Raw genomic sequence first — 20605 nt, 5'->3', positions numbered from 1 at the left:
CCGGAAAAGAAAAGAAAAAAACAATGGATAGATATATCGGTGATAACTTATTCTTGGAGATATGCAGCATTCTACAGGTTAGGAGTCTGATCCAATATGATGCTCTCTCAGCATCAGCTGCTATCCCTTAGCTTTAAGCTATCCTTTTAGTGAGAGAATAATACCCCTTGATGAACCATTAACTTAACTGCATTTTAAATGGACAGTCTTCTACTGTACGGGTAGAATGCAGTTGTGTTGAGAACTACCACACACCATTTATAAGCCTGACGTGATGACGAAAGCGTATCTGGCTCTGAAGGTCGTTTTCTGCACCTCTTAAAATGTGCAAACTCCTCCTCTGACCAAAAATTTAAAAGAGCAAAAGCTTCACAGAGTTCTGCAAAGTCACATCTCTTCTCAGTAGCTCAGGTGACGGATAAAAATAAAAAGGGACGTTTTTGGGGGAATAAATGGTGATCGGTTTCATTACTTGTGATTGAGGTGTGATGACATGAATGTTCCTCCCATGATAAGGTTGCTCTGGCAGTCCCTCCCCCCCTTCCCACCCCCCACCCCCCTGCCTGTGCATGGGGGCAACTGGGCACTGCAGCTACCACCTCCCTCCCACCCCGTCCTTCAGGTCGGGGAGGGGTCCGCACCCCCTGGCCCTCCCCTCAGCAGGCGGACCCTTCCCCCTAGTAAAGGGTAACATGTTCCCCGGGTAAAAGAGGTTCCCTATATTGTCTCCCGTAGTGAATGACCTGCGCAGAGAAAGAGAGAGGCCTCGTTAGAAACACACAAAACACATCTTCTTCACGTCAAACTCTGAAATCGTCTGGGGAAACTGACCCCAGCGACGAGGCACACCGCCGCGGAAACAGTTACACCCCGTAAAAGGTTGCCAGTCGTTCCTTCAGTGGCATGGGGAACTGATCTGAGAAGCGCCTCCAGTTTTCCTCGCCCACCTGGTTCTTAAACCCGTGAAGGATCTGAAATTAAACACCAGGAGAAGTTCACACCGAGTAGCAATGAAACGCTGCCTTTCAAAATAGATCTTGTGCAGGGGGAGGGAGAACTGTAGAGACTGCAAACCCCCACATTCAGCCACTGGGGGGCACAGATCTGAATTTCGCTAAAAATGCCACTTGTTGATTTAATCCAGTACATTTTTTGGCAACATGCGTTTGAACACTGAGCATTTCTCCACCTTTACCTTGCAGAACATGTCTCTGAGATCGTCCTTTGGATTTACCCAGGAGGCCACTGCGTCGCAGAAGAATATAAAATCCTGTTCCAGAGAAGAGAGGTGAGGCTACATTTCAACTGGCAACATAACGGCCGCCTCATCGTCGTGTTTGCTGGACCTCACCTGCACTACACCTCCTGGGTTTACACTGATCATCGTGCAAATTCCTCTGAACGCAGAGTCTTTCTCCTCATTGTCTCTTATATTTCGTAGAGAGGTGCACCTGACAACAGGGACGACCACATTTAACATCAGACATATCAACAACAAAAAAGAAAACTTTGAATGCCACTATGAATGATACTGCAAATACCTATATCAATACACTAGTGTTATATCTGTGAGAAAATACAATACAAATATAGCCTATTTCCATCTGTATTGCAGATGTAATGTCTAGGTGTTTTCTTATTATCATCAATACTGGTCGTTAAAACATGAGTCTGTATGTCTACATCCATGTGTGACTGTCATGACCTAAGAGATAACCACAACAAGTCAAGCATGCACACAAAACAGATTAAAATAACACAAATCTTTTACTTTTAACAGGCTACTTTGAGCTTGAGTAGCTCCGCAGTGCGTTTCTTAAAAACCTTGTCTATAGCACCTTGAAAATAACATTACTTATTGAAGGTTGGGGTTCTTTTTTTTTTGGGACAGGCACATGCAGCTGGGTGACTACTGTCTGAGAAAGGGATTGAGGAATGCTCTTTTGCAGCTAAGACTGCATCCTTTCTCTGTCAGGCATGTGACAAATCATGCATCTTTTAGGTTAGCGACAGTTAACAATGACAAAAAAAACAACTAGAAATTAAACAATGTATAATACATGAAGGTGCTACTGAGGCAAAAAAAAACAAAAATTACAAGTAGGACCTAAAAGAGGACAGGGTTAGTCACATGGTTGGCAATGATTACAAACTGATAAGAAAAAGAAAAAACGAAACAACTGAAAAGACTTCTTTTGAGAGGGAGAGAGAGGAGTGAGGGGAGAGGAAAGGAGAGGAGAGCAACAGGAGACAGACGAGAAGATAGGAAGAAAGCAAGAGAGGAGATGAATTAAATAAAAGATTGAATAATACACACCAGGGTCTTATAAACTGCTGTAGCATGGGTGCCACCTCTTGAGGACAAACGTAACCAAGACGGCCAATTGTTATTGCTAAGGTAACGCAATCACGGTTACACACCACCAAACGCCAACCAAGACATGAGCAATGAGGAGGGGAGGAGAAAAATAAAGAAAAAACAAACAACTCAGAGACATAAATCAACAGAATCTGTGTATGATAATAAACAGAAGATTTCACTAGTGTTGATTATTACGGCCCCCTCCAGTCACGGGGAGGAATGTAAAATATGACACTCTATAAAAAAAACATACAACACGTTTAAGGGAGAACACATTGACAACTTTGACAGGACATTCATAGAAAAAGGCAAACAATGGCATCTGCTTTCACAAATCATATGGATCGGAAAAAGGCTAAGTGATTTAAAGTTCATTAGCTTGGTTTAAGATGTGGCTCTCAATGCAAAGACACAGGCGAGCTAAAGTGTAGCATGTGCATGGGACTGGCCTAAACAAGAGATTTCTCCCTTAAACTCACAAATGTTATTTTTCCATAACAAACAGAAATGTGTTTTTGTTCTTTTGAAAAAAAAAAAAAAAGGAAAAATGACAGATTACTCCAAGCCAACTACATGGAGGGAGACTAGTATCCAGCACAGCAGGTTTCTTATGAGGCACAGAGGAGGGAGGACCTAAGTTTAAGAGACACAAAACTATGCAACATTCTCATTAACAAACAGGCATTTATGAACAGTCCAATGACACATGCAGAAAGCAGATGGTATGCTCTTCAGAATAAAGTTCAGTGCAGGATAAGCTGATCAGAGACAGAAAGGGGGAAAAAGTGCCACCATGCATGCACTCTCCAGCCACATCCACCTCGAGCTGACCGTGGCGTTACGTGGCTGCCCGTTTAAATTTAGCTCCAGCGATAAACTGGTTCATTCGGAAATGACGAGAGATTACGATTGACACACGGCCAAAACATCTCGATCTGGTCGAGGTATTCTGTGTCCGTGTCGTGTTTTCAATTAAGCATTGAAAACACTGGCCAGATGCAAACGGGAATAGATTCTTATGAAACTCAAATGTTATGACACAGTTATAACTAGCGTGTATCCTGCATCAAACATTGGCCATTCTTAACAACATTTAACATCTATTGGCAGATATGCATCCACATTTAAAGAACATTAAATTAAAGCAACAAATAAACTGACAGCAAACAAACAGGAACACATCTACAGTCCCTAGAGTTTATTTAATTAAGGCAGGTTACACTTCACCCTTGAAAGCATCTTTTTGATGAGATCAAATCAGGATTTAAAATAAAATTTGTAAAACAAGAGCACAGTGTAACCTTTTCTTTAAAAAAAATTTAAAAAAATCTAAGCTAGGTGCCCTACATTTAGTCAGATCAGGTGTTCTCTCAATCATTTGTGTTTAGTTATTGATTAAGTGTTCAGAAAATGTCTGTCTCGTGGTCATGGTTACCTATGTGGGGCTGTGAACTCACCTATCTATCTCACACACCGCTCCTGCAGTCTACTGACGTCAGTCCACATTAGTTAATCCCAAGACTGGGCCCTTACACGGCTCGCCCGATTCAAATGTCAAGAATTTCACAGCAGGGCTTTGCCAAGGGTTTCGTTTCCTTTTTATCTATTCACTTACAGGAAGCACTGACAGGCCGCAAATCATTTAGCTGAAATATTTTGCATACTTTTGCTGAAACCAGCCAAACCTGTAAGGCCCGTGGCTTGGGACGGGTGCTTTAGATAGAGATTAAAAAAAAGAGTGTGTGGTGGATCCCTGGCTGACTGGCCCTGCGTGTGTCTGAGCACCTCCCTGTGTGTGTGGCGACCTGGCTGGCTGGCTCAGCGCTGCCACCGAGTGGTACCTGTGTTCTCCAGTAGAGTCTTTGGGGTATTTGGCCTGTTAATGATCTCCACCAGCTGGTGCAGCACCATGGCAATGTACGGCTGCATTTCAGACCCTACGAGTGGAGAAACAGCAGGAAAAACAGGCGCAAGGAAACATGTTTACTCTGGCGACTGTACACGCCGACATATTGCAGGTAGTAATTTGGTGAAATCGAGGCACTCACCCATTTGTATAGATATCTCTCCAATTGCCCATGTTGCATTGTTGCACACGGATATTAATTCTGGGTTTAAATTAGTACCCAGAATGGGCATAAAATCAGCTGGAAGAAGGAAAGCGAGTCAATTTAGCAACCGGCCAAACAACTTGTTTCCAAACAGTGTTTGAGAGTGAACCAAGAACGTACCGATGCAGGGCTTGACGTGTTGGAAACAAGCCTTGGTCAGATCCCCCAGCAGAGCAAAGGAGCTCTGGCGCACCTCTGGCATTTTGTCCTGAGCGGTCAGAGAGAGGACAACACAAATTACTTAGTAAGAGAGTTACTAGATCAGTGCATGGGATCAGGGGCGCGTTATTCACTTTCTTCACCTGCATGCACTGGTACATGAGGGTGAGGATGTTGCTACGGGCAACCAGCTCCTCGATGGTGCCTCCCAAACCCTCCGCCAGGCCACTGAGAAGATCCAACGCCACGATCATGAAGTCTTTGTCAGGGGCTTCGTACTGGTCCGGCTGAGACTGATAAAGCTAGAAGAGTGGAGAACGGTAGAAAAGAGGATACGAGTTGAAGTAAATAAACACAAATAATGAATAGATAATCAAATTAGAATTACGTATTAAACCTGAATTCTAGATATGAAGTCAGCTCTCTATCCTAAAACTACATGTTAATGGTTAAAAGGAATAGTTTGACGTTATGCCTGTACATTAAACCTGCAGTCACGTATTCTATTTGGCCACATGGGGGCAGTGCAACAAGCTGTAAACACAACGTTGAGCCCCATCACACACACACTCTCTCACACACACACCAAAGACTGAGGTCATTTTCACACCCGACTCCATGTCAAGAGACAATGTACTTGTGCACACCTGTGCGCCTCCGTGTTGGAGGCGTGGTCAGGCGCATTGTTGCTGCTTTGCAATTTTGAGGCAGCAGAAAGCGTTTGTGCAGTTGCTCAACAAAAACAAGGTCGAAGGTCAAAAGTGCAGTATTTTCCTGCCATTTATAAAGGGCTTATCGTTCAGATAGTAAGACAGGTTGACACAGGCGGGGTCACAACGTGTGTGTGCACTCTACACGACTACAAGTACACTGCTTGTTACACACACACACACACACACACACACACACACACACACACACACACACACACACACACACACACACACACACGCGCACACACGCGCACACACGCGCACACACGCGCTTTACTCCTCAGTTAAATAGGTTATCGGGGCATTTGCTCACATGCAGTCCAATGGAGTTGTTGATGGAACAATATGACACAGCAACAATAATTCAGTAACTAACTAAATTCCTCCTTATCTGTGAACTTCAAAGCCCCATTCATTATGCAGACATTCAAAATATAATAAAATGTTTTGCATGTCTATTCGTTGCATTTAAACTCAGTATTTCTGCTCAGTGGTAGATAAAGATGAGGCGACACCAATATTATTAGTGTTATACTATTTGTAAAATTAGAGTCCTGTGTAGGATTGTTTCAGACTGGTGTGATCGTTAAGTCCAAGAAATAATTATTTTTAAAGATCAAAGATCCACAACATGCTTTTATCTGCTACTTTGTGCTTGAATCCATATTTGTTGTTTCAAAAACAATATTTTCACTCCAGTAAACTGCTCGCTTCTCCAATATGCAGAATCCGTCAAGTGCACCTGACTTCTCAGGGAATGTGAGATGACACTGTCTGGTTTAATTTGTGTTACGCCCCAAACACACCAATGATTAAGAGACCTAATATGAACCCTTTGCCCCTTGGGCTTTACTTTGTTTAGGAACAGTCCTAAATGTCTTGTGACTATGTGCTTAACACGCACCGTAGAATGAAAAGAGCCCATTATCCCCATATACAGATTATATGGCCTTAAAACCAAAACAGTGACCTTAGAAAGAGAGTGTACGTGTGTGTAGACACACTCACCATGGCTTGAGCCAGCGTCTTCTGCACCAGGTTGACACAGCGTTGGTACACGGGCTCACAGTAGGGCAGGAAGCCGCTCTGCAGGGCCGTGGCTACAGACGACAGACACTGAGGAAGGCAGGCAGGCGGTAGAGTCAGTGACCTATTTATACACCGTTCTCATCCGGGAAGCCACTCACTATCAACTAAACGATTTGTACAGGCAGTAACGTCACATCAGCGACTCACTTCTAACAAAGGGAAGAGGTCTTTGTCTTCATCTTTCAACTGGTTCCATTTCTGGATCAGTGGAGGCATCAGCATCTGGATGTATTCCTAGGAAACAACACAGATTAAATGAGTCTTTATGTATGATTTGTTGATGCTTGTTTATCTTCTGGGCACGATGTCTATACGATAACGTGACGTGAAACTGAGTCCATATTTCTGTTCTGCGTACCGGTTTATTGAGATGATGCCCCACTGAGTCTGCAAGCGTTCCGATGGCGTCGTAAAGAATGAGCAGATTTTTGTGCTGGTACTTGTTGAACGCGAACACCAGTGTGTCCAGGATGAATGCCAGGTAGGGAACCAGCTCCGTACAAGCCTCCTCCTCCAAAGTGGCAAAGGCACTAAAAAGAGAGACAAATCAAGGTAAGAAATCATTTGGGTTCCCACTCTTTTCTAAAAATAATTTTCCAAGACATAGCTGGTGTGACAGACAGGAATCGCAGCATACAATAATATGTCCCTCTCTGTGGAAGTCTGATTTAAAAGACGTACAGTCTGCAGCTGAAACCTGTCTATGAAATCAGCTCTTGCTTGCTTAGAAATTATGACAAGTTGATCATAAAATAATGCAAACACAAATGAAGATACTGCTACAAAAGTTAGACATTGCATGTTACCGTTACAATGCAGCATTGCATTTAAAGAGACATTGCAAGCAAAGTAAAAAAGGTACCGTTAGCCGGTATTTGTATTTGTTTTGACCCCGGCTTCCCATTCATTATTATCCAACTCGCTCACCCAGAACACATTTGAAACCATTACTACTGGCCAGACTGGAATCACAAAGCTTAAACCTTTGCAGGCGTTATTCAACCGTTTAAAACAAGTGTGGAAGAAAGCAGCGTTGTGTAAAGTCACCCAACCTGCATGTGACTTGTTGTTGTGTTTTTCCCACAACATGACCGAGAGCAGCCTGTTCTCTGTTGTGTTTTGGGGAACTCTAGTTCTTCATTTTCAGCTAAAGGAAAAATGCTGGAAATTATTTTCCAGGACAACACAAGATATTTAGTTTTCAATGACTGTAAAAATTGGTCAACCGGTTTCCATTTTTTTTTTTTTTTTTTGTGGATCCTAATTTTAGGGAACATAAATACATGAACATACTTTTGAGTGGAGGGGATCTTTAAGAAATCGGTATGACAACATCCGAAATAAAAATGCGTGGGCATCACCAGTCCAAATGAGGTGCAGGGTTCTATCAGGACTTACCTGCACGCAGCCTCCTGCACACGCTTGTTGCTATCCAGAATACGTTTGAGCAGCTCCGTCATCAGCGGCTTCAGGTAAGTATCTGGAGGCTGGCTGACGACCCAGTGGGCATAGCGGCTCAGTGTCCAACAGGTGATGGAACGCACCAGGGCCTTTTTGTCGGACAAACACTGCACGAGATGGGGAATGAGTTCCGGCAGGTATGGGATCATGCCCTGCATGCAGCCTGGAGACAGGGATGAGAACACTGTCATTTCTTCTGCTTCCATATTCCTGTGCTTCGTCTCCACTTCTTCCTCTTTCCCTTCTTACCTTCAGCTATTGCCCCCAGCACGAGGATGCCGGACTCTTTAACGACCCACTCCGGATGGAAGAGCAGCTCTTTGAGAAGGGGCAGAAGGTGCAGCAACAGATCATCCCTGAACACGTTGGCCAACACGTCCAACGCCGCGGCGGAACACTTGCCTAATGTTTGGTGAACAGTAGAGAGACATACACAGAAGTGTGCGGACAAACATCGTACAGACGTCACAGGTACAGTAGACACAAAGAGACACACTTAGTAAAGAGAACGGCAGGACATCTTGAGACAAGCTCCATTTAAATAGGCACTGAACTCACGCAGGTTCCAATCAGAGATAGTATCGTCATCATCATCCAGGTCATCATCCTCATCGTCGTCGCCCTCGATGCCATCGCCCTCGTGCTGCTGGGCAACTGTGCGGGAGCGATGGAAGCGCGGCCGGATGTCCTGCTCGTTGTCCGGGATGGCCTCGTCTTCCTCGGTGTCGCCCTGGTGACGGACGGACGCACGGGGAGGAAATAAAGTCACGCAAGTTGCTGCCGCAGTGTTGTAAACAAACACAAATGCAACGCACAAGCACACTGCCATGAAAGTCAAACCAACATCTGCTGATCTTTGTGTTAAAATGTCAAGACAAACCACCTAATTGAAGTGCATGTCACGGGGAAATTCATCCTCCTGCCTACAGGTACAAATATTCGGCTGTATAAACTGACCTTGAGCAGGATTATGTCAATCTCAGAGTACTTCATCCCGTTGACAAGCACCGGAATGAGCCTGCAGCAGAGGGGCACAGGAACATCGATGAGAACAAAGGGCAAGAAAGGGTCGGAGCCCACAGGCGATCACTCACATGGGACTCCTGCTGCGGGAGCAGTTTCACGTGACAGCGTGTTGAAAGATGTTACAACTGAGGTCAACAGTCAGGGTTCTTAATCAGCCGTCTTGAGGTGAGGAAGCGAAATATCATCCTAGTACAAGGTCTGGACCAGCATACTGTCAAGGTTGCTATGAATCAACAGCTTGCAATACAGTGTTAGACTTTGTAGTGTGTGTGTGTGTGTGTGTGTGTGTGTGTGTGTGTGTGTGTGTGTGTGTGTGTTCTTACTGGGCGAGGTGTCCACACAGCACTTCCTTACACACGGGCTGCTCCGCCAGAGTAAGCCAGAACTCACAGGCTTCCAAGGCAACATTTTCATCTTGGTCCTGAGTCCTCAGTAGCATGTACTGAAATTAAACAATGAGGAAATGTAATCGTAAATATATATATATTTTTTTATATTTACATAACACAATATTTTTAGTCTAAAAATGCATCTGCTGTCTGTCCACGGGGAGTCGGTATTCTATTTTTGTTATCATCAAAACATCCTGTGAAAAGACCAAAAACATCGGCAATCACTGATCCCTGGAAGCAGTAGTACGTCTACAGCCGTATATTTATCATGTCGCATTATTTATTCAACCATTTGGAGCTAAATTGTATGTTACATATATATACACAATGCTGGCTAGATGTTGATTTGGCTCCGGGACCATAGAGCACCTGGTCACTGTAGTTTTTAGTAAACTTCACTCAGGAGTAAAGATGTTGGGGGCTATTTTCAGCTGCGGGTCTTGTGCGCAAGCAAGTATTTTTGTCCGCCAAGTGTTTACAGGATGGACTATGTTTATCATAAGGGACACGACCGCAGTGCAACAGTGCGGCTCGCTGATGTCTTTTAGTTTCTGTACAAAAATGGAGGTCTGTGTCGTTAGAGAACAAGATGCATCGACAGACAACACTCGGGATGTTCGTAGGGTCAATTCATTCAAAAATATTGTATCGAAAATCACCACTTATCCTCGAAATACATTATTTATTCTTCATCTTTGCGCCTGCATGTATGTAACTCACCTCGATGATGTTATGCATGTGCGGCAGGAGACGGTCCAGGCGAACTTCAAGCAGCATGACGAGAGCTCTGCACACATTCTTCCTCACTTCTGATTCCTCGTCTGTCGCCAGTGCAAACAGGTTCTACGAAGGACAGAATGACGCCAGGGTCAAATATCTATGCATCTATTCGTACTATGCACAGTGTGAAACAACAGCTACTACTACTACAAAGTGCCTGAATGAATATGAAGTCAATACAGTAATATATCACGTTACATTCTTGTGTGATATAAATACTCTGGTATCAAGATGTTATTCTGTATTTTGCTATATATTTTGTCGCAGTTTAACATAGTTTCAAGTTTACATATAGTATCTTGCAGTTGTATGATGGTATACTCAACATTTTAAGGATGGTACATTTTGCCATAAAAGAAGAAAAAAAAAAAAAAAACATGTATATTTGTGTTCCTTCTTTTTACAATATTATATATAAATGTTATCCTGAGCAATATATTGAGCGTGCACTTTATTTTAAGTTAATGTTCTGTATCTCTCCTTTCAAGCCCTGAATAGGAATAGCACATTCAACAATACAATCAAGACATTAAGAATCCAATTTAAAAGCAATTAAAAAAAAGCCAAGAAAAAAAAAAATACTACACAAAATGAAAACGTAAAACTCAATCATGTTTGGGAGCGTTTCGACAACAGAGATGCAAAACAGTGCGACTTGCCTCGATGAACGGGTCGATGTGCATCATGAGAGCCTGAGTCCTGCTGATGATGAACTGATTAACGCAGGCGATGGCGTGAGACCTGCAACACAATAACCACCACTCAAACACGACTCACACACTATGAATGCAGCGCATGTCTTCCTCTCTGCTCCATCGCCACTGATTCAGCCGCTTTTCTTCTGTCACGGGTCTGATGCGTGATCACAGACCGACACTTCAACTGTACAATTATTTAGACCTTGAGTCGGTCTTGTAAATACACTGTATGGTGCAAAGAAATCTTCCTCACAAAACATACTCACTAGTAGAGGATGCGTTTAAGATGTGTTCCAGATAGAAATGCTCTTTATCATCGGGAAAATAAATGTTTCTAAAAAGGTGCATATTCTTAATATAATACATTTTGGAAGTGCAATTCATATGACTAGAAAGCAGCAGTTATACAAACCCAGAGATGTTTTTCCTTCCTAATAGATTCTGATAACTGAACATGATTATTGCCAGTTATTGAATACCGAAAATATATATTTTTAATTAATTTCTGAACAGCTGTATACTGCTAACCATGTATGCAAATTGCTGACATGTTACACTATGCTAGCACTTGCTAACGGTACTGAGGTACTGAGCACGTGCAACTCTCAACAGAGATGAGAAAGAAAGGATATGGATAGCAAGGGACATGTGTTGTTGTTTTTCCTGTGTTTTCCTATGAGATATAAATTGATATGACAACGTGATATTGGATCGCTACTCAACGACACCTGATCCAGCATTTTAGGCTGTTTCAGGGGCATTTCTAATACTGGAATCGGAACATCTCTAGAAGAATCTATGCCAAAAACTGAATTCATGAGCACTTTTCATTGCAATGCCCTAAATCCTCCAAACCAACGATGTAGCAGAAACAAATGCACTTAATCACATAGCTGGAGTTTAACGTGTTTGACGGAAATTCGGCTTCATCGTCTATAAAAATGGAAGGTTTAGAACGAAAGCGCTGATACCTTATCTTGGGGCTGCTGTGCTTAAAAAACTGCAGGAACTTGGGGATCATGATGTTCAGAGGACGATCCAGAATGTCACTGTCCAGGATCTCGGCAGAGTCCTCGCAGATTTTCTGCAGCGCTCCGAACGCTCCCTGGGGGATAAAACAACAATAGATAATGTTATGAAAAGTCCAACATGGAGGCAGGTTACACTGAAGCTGTAGACAAGTGTGTGTGGAAGAGGAATGGATTTAGGTTTCTGGTGATCGTCTTTTCTTCTTATGACAATCTCAACAAAATATCTGTTCATATTCTATCGGCTCTCCATTGAACACATGTCGGGTCTTAGCGTGTTTACGTAAAGAGGTCATACGGAGGATCTCGTTCTAGTTTTTTCACAGAGCGAGAGCTCACAAATGTGTTCAGCCTCCTCCCTCATCTGTGATCTTCAAAAGGATTCCTCCCCTTCTGCTCTAATAACCTTCAAACAGTTGGCAAGCAGTCACATTTATCCCCCCCCCCCCCCCCCCCCCACACACACACACACACACACACACACACACACACACACACACACACACCTAATACTAGCTGCTTGACTGATGGTTAGTATGCATGTTCACAATATGCTGCACCCTCCCCTGTCTCTCACAAAAACGCAGCCCGAGGAGCCGATACAAGAAACGGCACGGCGCTGACACCGACGGTGTCTGAAATGTGTTCCCATGGAAACCGTTCCCATGTCGGCTTTCCCCTCAGATGACAGACACCGAACCGTTTCAAAATAAAAATGTGGAGGAGCCATAAAGGGATGAAAGCAAGATGAGGAGTCTACGAGAGAGGAGACCGTGTCAAGGTCACAGACAGAAGGAGACAAACGTTACCAAGGTCAACGCAGACGTTTCCCCTCATTGAAATACAGATTTCTATAATTTCCTCTTGCAGGGTCGTGTAGAAAATGAATAGGACTACTTTTTGTGGGGGGTGGCATACAAAATATTCAAACACAATATTTAATATACTGAACAATTATTGTTGCAAAAATAGAATGTGTCTACTAGAATGTGTACATTTGCTGCTTGTCTCCATTTTATATCACTGTAATACTGAATGTATTGGACTGTTAATATAAAAAATATAAAAAAAAAAAACACACAATAGATTTACTGGAAATTATGAACAACATTTTCACTAATATATATATATATATATATATATATATATATATATATATATATATATATATATATATATATATATATATATTTTTTTTTTTTTTTTACAGAAAAAAACATCATGATCAGATGATTCAACCATGTTGGTTGATGCAAGGCATTAAAGATTTAAGGTTGATTTATTGTTATTATTAAAAAACAGGGTTGCCAGCTACACCTGCAACCCTGTTTTTAATAAATTAACCTTAAATCTTTAATGCTTTGAATACTGCCTGTTTTTTGCTACACAAGACAAACAAAACATTTTGCTTTCCTTAACTGCATTTTCTTAAATTTCCATGAGAAGGAATGAAAACAGCAGCAACAAATCTCAGCATTACAAATGTGTCATCAGGGAAACGTCCGTCCACATTGACTATGTTTGAGCACCAATGATGTAAAGACGGAACCTTTTTTAGTCGATTCAGGAAAGCGAACACTATCATCGTTAGGTTTTGTTTTGTCAAAATTAATGAATGACTCTCGCAGCATCAGATCTGGGCTCTGGAGACACTATAATATACTGAAATGCCGCTCAGATGTAACTCATCCCATGTGAAAATGTGTGGAACCGGACCCGAGGCCCCTCTCAATGACATCAAAACGTAATGTGGGGCGTTTCCGCGCCCGTGTGTCAACAGAGAAGGGCAAAGAAATGACATTTCACCGACGCTGAAGCGTCTAAAATGTAATCCCTCCCTTCAAGCCCCGTGATGGACGGTCATTAAATGCAAGAATGTAAGTCATGGCAGATGATTGCCGGCCATGGAACAGAGAAGTGTGCATTTACATGACTAAACAGCTCGCTCCTTCTGCTGCTGTGTAAATTTGAAGAACGTCACGGTACAAAACAAGCACTGAGGTGACAAAGTGTGTTCATCAACTTCATCCTCGCAACCGCCATTAATCACAACAGTAAAACTGCTCTCAGGCAAACCTATTTAAAGCCATCCACCGACATTACACTCGCCACCCAACACACCTGCTCCTGTCCTTTATAGAGCGGTGAGGGGTGCAGCGCGGTGCCACAGGGGGCTTTCCCTACAACTGCTGCTCTGTAACCACAAACGAGACAGCTGATGATACCAAGGAGAAGAGCTGGGCTTGATTATATGTTCCATATTTCAGAAATACATGCACTTTGTTGTATATATTGACATGTTTTAATATATTTATATAAAAAGAAGACTATGATGAGATGAAATACCCAGACTTAAAGCTGAGGTAGACAAATATTCCACAATAATCTTCCAGTCTATTTCAGTTCAGCCAGTCTGAGAGAAAACTATACTTCTGCACCACCTCTTGGCTCTATTTTCAGGCTTTAGAAAATCTATCCTGTGACGGGAGTCTTTGGCCAATCACAGGTCATTTCAGAGAAAGGGCAACTCTGTAATCCTTTTTTCTATGCAAACTTGTGGGTCTGTAAATCCCTGCATTTCAGAGATGGAGGGAAAATGTTACCGATGGCTCGATGGTTTTACAGCAAGTTTGCGAAGAAAACAGGGCGGTGATGATGTATGACGAGTACAGGTCACTGTATGAAGGATGATGTATGAAATGAATGAAGAGTACAGGAGATCACTGTATGAAGGATGATGTATGAAATATAAAAGCGTGCATGGGCCTCATCTCATGGTCGGGGCTTAGGACACTGAAGGGAGTGCGGAAGGCGTTTTTTATTCTTGCTTATTTTTTTTGTGCCTTGCCAGAAAGCCGCCTTCAATATGCTGAAAGGTTATTATGGCATGTTTCCCCAATAAGCCCAAACATAAACTCCCTACCCCAGAAGATACCACATTACTCAAAGTTAATAGCTACACGCCCCGCAATTATAAACATGTATCCGACTCTCTCTTTCCTCCCAACATCAATTAAATTTATAGAACCGCAAATAACAACAGACGTTATCTCAGGGCACTTATCATAAAGAGCACGTCTAGACTGCGCTCTTTATGATATTGTTTACAGAAATTCCCACAATGAGCAAGCACTCGATAAAAGAAAAACTGCAGTAGCCCGTTAGCAGACATGGAGTCAGTGTGAGGATAATTCAGTAAGTGAGTAATGAGGATCATCTTGTGTACATGCAGCGGAAACGCACAACACAGAGGACATGTTCTGTCGGTCCAATGGCCCAAAGCCAACATGCATCCACGCGTTCCTCGTCGCTTGGACTACAAAGTGCGCGCTGTTCTGAAACCGTACACTGGCAGCCGACAAACCTATTCCCAAAATAGATAAGTGCCGGTGGCAGTAACGGCGCAGATTATTTAGGAGTCTCTATGGCAACAGTCAACACCTTAAAACATGTATTTGGCATGCCGTGGTTATTTGCCGTCTCCAGTGGATTTACAAGCTATGCTGTAGAGTCGGAGTCGACGCGATGTGTAAATCCTGATGCAGCCTCTGACCTGCATTTGAACTTTTATGAATAAAATGTTTAATTAGGAAGAACTAACTTTCACTAGATTTCCACAACAATTGCGCTGCATTTGGCTTTTGTCCAAAGGAGCGACCAAACCATGCAAAAAAGAGGTGCAACACGAGCCACGGCAGATCAAGGAGCAGCCCGTGAGAGCAAGTGCTGCGACACTCGGCTCCATGTTCCAGCTGACGCAAATGCCACGAGGTCGCAGGTTCAGTGTCGTGAAACACGAGCTTTCCTTATAAAAAAATATGACTTTAAGTGATACGATTGTAGCTCCGTGTTTTCTAAGTTAAACTACATTAGCCTACGTTATAAAAACAAGCTCAGCTTCACAAAATACCCATTAAATCTTAAACCTCACCTCTTGTACAAGTTTAAATCAGTTCACAAGTATCGTGATTGCCATTAGCAATGCTCCAAACATTAAACCATCCATTCTGCCTTTCTCTAAAAAGGAAAGAATACCAAAAAAAAAAGCCTTTGCCAACCAACCACGATGACAGCATAGCCAAAAATACAGAAATCTCTTAATAATATGTTTTTTTCTTTAATCACAAGATTAGAAGAGCCTTTTTTTTCCCCCCATCTAGCACCAATTTAAGCATCGTCAACATCAGACATTAAGAAGCTTTCCTGCCTCCAAGCTGCTTTTCAAAATCATAGGGAGCCTTATGAGGAGTCGCTGCATTTGGTTGCTGTTCAGTGTTAAGCCTTGTACACACACACACATACACTTCAAGATCCTCTGCGGTAAATAGCTGACCTAAATCTCAGCTTCTGAATGAGCTTTGCCTGTGGTGCCACAAGGAGAAACATTCTTGTTTTCTGTCACATCTCCTTCCTTATATTTCAGAGAGAACAGTGAGACATATTCCTGCCGATGAGTCATCCCGCCCGGATACATTTTCCTGCCCTTCGACGCGACTGCAGTTACATGGCAACATTACCATGCCAACTGCAGTTTAACATGACCCCTAATTGGTGCTTGTTCTCCAATGTAACGTATCCACCTCCCCTATGGTGGCTGTCGTCACAGGCACATGCAGCTGACTGCATATTAACGACATGGGGGTTTATGTGAGTCGAAGTATGGGTGCGGCATCCACTACGAGCTTCCGTGTTGTGATTTTACTGGCTGCTGCACTGGAGCATTTATCCAGCATCCTGATGCAGTTACAGTAGCTGATACGTCCAAGAACCCACGACATACAGCACTTCTCATCGACGCAATCAAGAACTGATAATAAGCAAATATATGTTTCTTCTGAATGCAAATAATTGGATAATAATGAACGAAAGAGAAAAACAAGAGCCACCCTGCATTGTTTTTGCTGATATTAAAGCTTTTCCTGGGTGGATGATGTGCGCCAAGTTGGGAAATGGGGTCATAATTGTTTTCTGGTAAAAAAAAAAGTGTAGAAAGAGAATAAATGATTCCATGTTGAATAATCTGCAGTTGTGGCTGCCGCTCCAGCTGTGAGACTGCTTTTAGCTCATCTGGCCAGCAGGATGCGATCCAGATGCTGCTTTATAGCTGACCCGGCTCTCTTCCCGTCCCCACAACAAATAGATAAACAAAGAAACAAACGGGCAGCGCTGTGTGCCCAGACAGGACTACTTATAGCCATAAGCGTGCCATACCACACAACCACAAATGTGCATACTGCCATGCAGATACTAGCTTTGCCAGATCCACTGTATTTCATAATTGGGTCTAATACTTGCAGATTAAACTGTGTGTGTATGAGGGATCAAACATGTTTAATTTTAGCATGTGGACAAATCCTGACAGTTCCCTGTCGACTGGACACAGTCATTCAAAAAATGTAATGACTGTGTCCATATTTAATGCTAACTGAGTTTTCAGATATGATCCAATATCTCTGCTTTACACTAGTGGTTTCTCTCATTTTCTCTGTTGCCATTGCTCACACATCCTGCTCTTTGCAAGTGACCTTGCAAAAAAAGATTTCCATGGGCTTTTCTACGGCATAGACAAGCACTACCCCTTACTCTGTATGGAGGAGGGGAGAGACAACATATTTTTCCGCCATCATCAGCACAGTGTAATGATTAAAACGTACATATGAAGTGGGTGCTGACGGATGAGCAGACGATCACAATATATCTCCCGTGTTTTATCCTCACCTCACACGTGTTGTAGTCCTCAGAATCCAACAGCAGGCAGAGTTTAGGTAAAAGCCCCGGCCAGTTTTGTAGCTCTCCCTTGGAGGCGATGGTGGTGATGAGGATACCTGTTAAAAAGGACAAATGTACTATTAGTTACACTGGTGTAGCTACTGTTGAAACACTGTAGCTAACGGGGGTCTAAATATACATAAAGAATCTCTCCAATGCATTGTCACAGAGGACATTATAGCAATTAAAAAGCGTTAAGTTGAATGGCTGTGTCTTAATACACGAGGTGCTGTGTTCAATGCCCTGCACATGATGCAAACAGTGCTACTCCCGTCCTACAAAACTCCATCTCAAGTCCTATATACGTCATGATATCAATTTCTGATGTTCAATATCAGCCGGATTTAGTATTTATGACTAATTAGTAATTTATTGAATTGGTCTACTCATATTCATTTAACCTGCAAGTAATTGACATTTCCCAAATAATTGATGTCCTCAACTGTAGGTTTAATGTTACAGTGTGTTGCGTCAACAAAAAAACAAATCTACAGAGAACTACAAGGGACAAATAACGCAAGCTACACCCAGGAGAAACTGCTTCTGACAGTCCCACACTACAGCACCAGGGTGGATGTTTTCCCTTCGTAGATGTGAGCATGGGAGATACGATGACTGATCAATTATTGCAGAATCGTAAAAAAACAATCACATTCCACTTACCCACGGTGGCCCGGATGAGGGGAGAGGAGTCTCCGATGTTTTGAAGGCACTCTCCTTTGATGAAATCAGACACGCCATTAGGGAAGTTCTGATAGTGGGCTTTCACATTGTTCTTCAGTATCAGCCCACTCAGGGAGCGCGTCGGTTCATCTTGGGGGTGGAGGAAAGACAGAGTGTAAAAAAACTACAATTAAAACATTATGTAAATAAGCAACTAACTGATAACTGGACTTATATTTATTCTACTCATTTCTAAACATGCGTGTCTGAAGCATTTGAACTAAGAGCAACAGCGCGACAGCATCCAAAATGTCTTAACACCACTTAACATTTCGGTCATTTACTGTGCGGGGCCGCCAAGCCAAGAGTTGAGTGGTGCCAGGAACTAGGTTTAAAATTAGAGTGACCCATATTCAGAGTGCCACATCATCTCCGTGGAAAAGATGCCATTGGGTCGGCCGAGTCACGGCCAAACAGACCTGTCTCTCGGCAGTTACATAAAAGAGACATGTCTGACGTTCACTAGGATCTAGGAACGCAGTACACAACTACACACTGAAACAGACCGACAGAGGGCTTACCTTCCGATTTTAACTTGGTCAACACGAATATCAAATAGTTGTTAAAGTCTGGATACTGGTTCAGCTGCTCAAGTCTCTGGGAACCGTGGTTGAGGAAGACAAGGTGCTAACTGGATATAGCATGCTAAAAAGGTTAGGCGCATATTAGCACAGCAATCTATTACATGGTATTAACAGGGGGGGGACAGATTATTTTTACCTGAAGATATGTAGAAATGGCAGACGTTCATGTGGTCAAGTGGTGGTGTAGCGTAACAGCATAATGGTGTGTGTGTGTGTGAGAGAGAGAGAGGGTGGGGGTGTCATAAATGTTTCATACGAGGGGACTGAACACTGTAAGTACCCAGACAGATGGCGGTTCTAAGGCTATAGCAGCAGGTCGTCTATGAGTTAATGATGCAGTGCATATGAAGCGTTACATAAGCGAACCATTTAGGATCAGCGGGCAACCAGACAAAAAACTTAAGGGCCAGCATCATGGAGCCGCTGATACGAGTAGTACTCCAATACAAACGAGTGCGGGGCGACAGATTTATGGACCCCGGTGCATTTATGAAAACCAGACATTATAAAGCGTGTACATCATAGTCTACATCAGAGCCTTCAGTTATCAAGCTCCTCTTCTATGGAACCAGTTTTCACTTTCAGTCTGACTTTCCTCTTTGATAGCGCTTATAGATAGGCCTGGCTTAGGTTTGCCCTGGTCCAGTCCCTTTATATCCTGCTATAGGCCTAGACTGCTGGGGGACATCTTAGGATACACTGAGCTCCTCTTCTCCTCTTCTCCCTCTCCTTCTTTATGAATTAATTCATCCTGTGCCGATGTGAGGGCCCATGTCGTATGTGTACAGATTATAAAGCCCTCAAGGCAAATTTGTGATGTCGGGCTATACAAAATAAATTGAATTGAATTGAGTTTAATGTTTACAGTTTAGTGCAACACCCTGACATTTTCTTCTGGAGACCGATGTTATGATTGAGTTGTAGCTATCACTAAAATCACCATTACAATGCAGTGTCTGCTTGCTTTACGAGACAATGCATATGCAAAAAAAAAAAAATGTAAAAATGAATTGCATATTTAGCCCAGTGTTAGGTTGTGGTTGACGTTCAGCGGTATGTTTTTTTTCTCTCCCGTCTTAACGCAAAGGGAGGGTGAGGGTGGCCATGGGGGCGATTAACTGCTGGATCAAAAGCCTCCGCGAGACGTCATATCAACCCCGACAAAATACATCGATCTCCATTGCTATAAATACCCCGATATGAGTAATTCATAAGCGACAAAAAAAAAAGCACCAAACAGTCAAGCACCTGCTGTATAGACAGTAACCCACCCAGGCTAGTGGGTTACCTGACACACGTATGAACAACCAGACAAAAACACGAATCACGATTCACGACCCCGGGGCTCAGGGGAAAAGGATACTTGCTGGACGGATCTCTGCGTGGACGTGTCCGGCGACTGGGACTCTTTCAGCAGCTGTAAAATCTGTTGGAGTCCCTGCTCGTCTGGCTTCCACTCACACTCCATCTTGCTGTTGCTGCTGCGGATAAAGACACAACATTTTAGCTAACACACACTCGTAGACACACACACACGCACACAAACAGAGAGAGGGAGAGGATTTGTCTTTAAACGACTCTGTGGCTCGCGAACAAGACACGAGCGCGTTAACGTGACGTGTTTTCTGACAGTAAACCCGCGTTAGGTGTATCGAAAGGCGTTTACCCCGTCTTGTCTTGGCCGACCGTTGGTCTTTCTGTTGAAATGTG

At 43.0% G+C, this 20605-nt stretch overlaps 1 protein-coding gene across 1 annotated transcript; it reads right to left on the bottom strand.

Annotated features, from left to right (window-relative positions):
* Positions 1–687: 687 nt before the first annotated feature.
* tnpo1 (transportin 1) lies at positions 688–20596 on the bottom strand. The gene is made up of 25 exons (XM_079235648.1): positions 20562–20596; positions 20259–20376; positions 18833–18908; positions 18252–18401; positions 17538–17644; positions 11763–11896; positions 10753–10834; positions 10034–10156; positions 9245–9363; positions 8853–8913; positions 8454–8625; positions 8145–8297; positions 7833–8058; positions 6793–6964; positions 6582–6668; positions 6354–6461; positions 4776–4934; positions 4594–4681; positions 4411–4509; positions 4204–4299; positions 2318–2393; positions 1352–1451; positions 1196–1270; positions 832–971; positions 688–743 (listed from the first exon to the last, which is right to left on the bottom strand). Exons 2-24 carry the CDS (start codon positions 20361–20363, stop codon positions 864–866), a joined length of 2676 nt encoding a protein of 891 aa, XP_079091774.1. The 5' UTR covers positions 20364–20376; positions 20562–20596; the 3' UTR covers positions 688–743; positions 832–863.
* Between the last annotated feature and the right edge of the window lie 9 nt (positions 20597–20605).

The sequence above is a fragment of the Taurulus bubalis genome, assembly GCF_910589615.1.
Source record: "Taurulus bubalis genome assembly, chromosome: 19".
In the NCBI taxonomy this organism is placed as follows: domain Eukaryota; kingdom Metazoa; phylum Chordata; class Actinopteri; order Perciformes; family Cottidae; genus Taurulus; species Taurulus bubalis.
This window is presented reverse-complemented; position numbering and strand designations above follow the sequence as displayed.

Coding starts and splice junctions, on each gene's coding strand:
- tnpo1 (XM_079235648.1), bottom strand. CDS start 20,363: ATGGAGTGTGAGTGGAAGCCAGACGAGCAGGGACTCCAACAGATTTTA. Junction 8,626..8,852: donor TTGACATAATCCTGCTCAAG/GTCAGTTTATAC, acceptor GTCCGTCACCAG/GGCGACACCGAGGAAGACGA. Junction 4,510..4,593: donor ACACGTCAAGCCCTGCATCG/GTACGTTCTTGG, acceptor TCCTTCTTCCAG/CTGATTTTATGCCCATTCTG.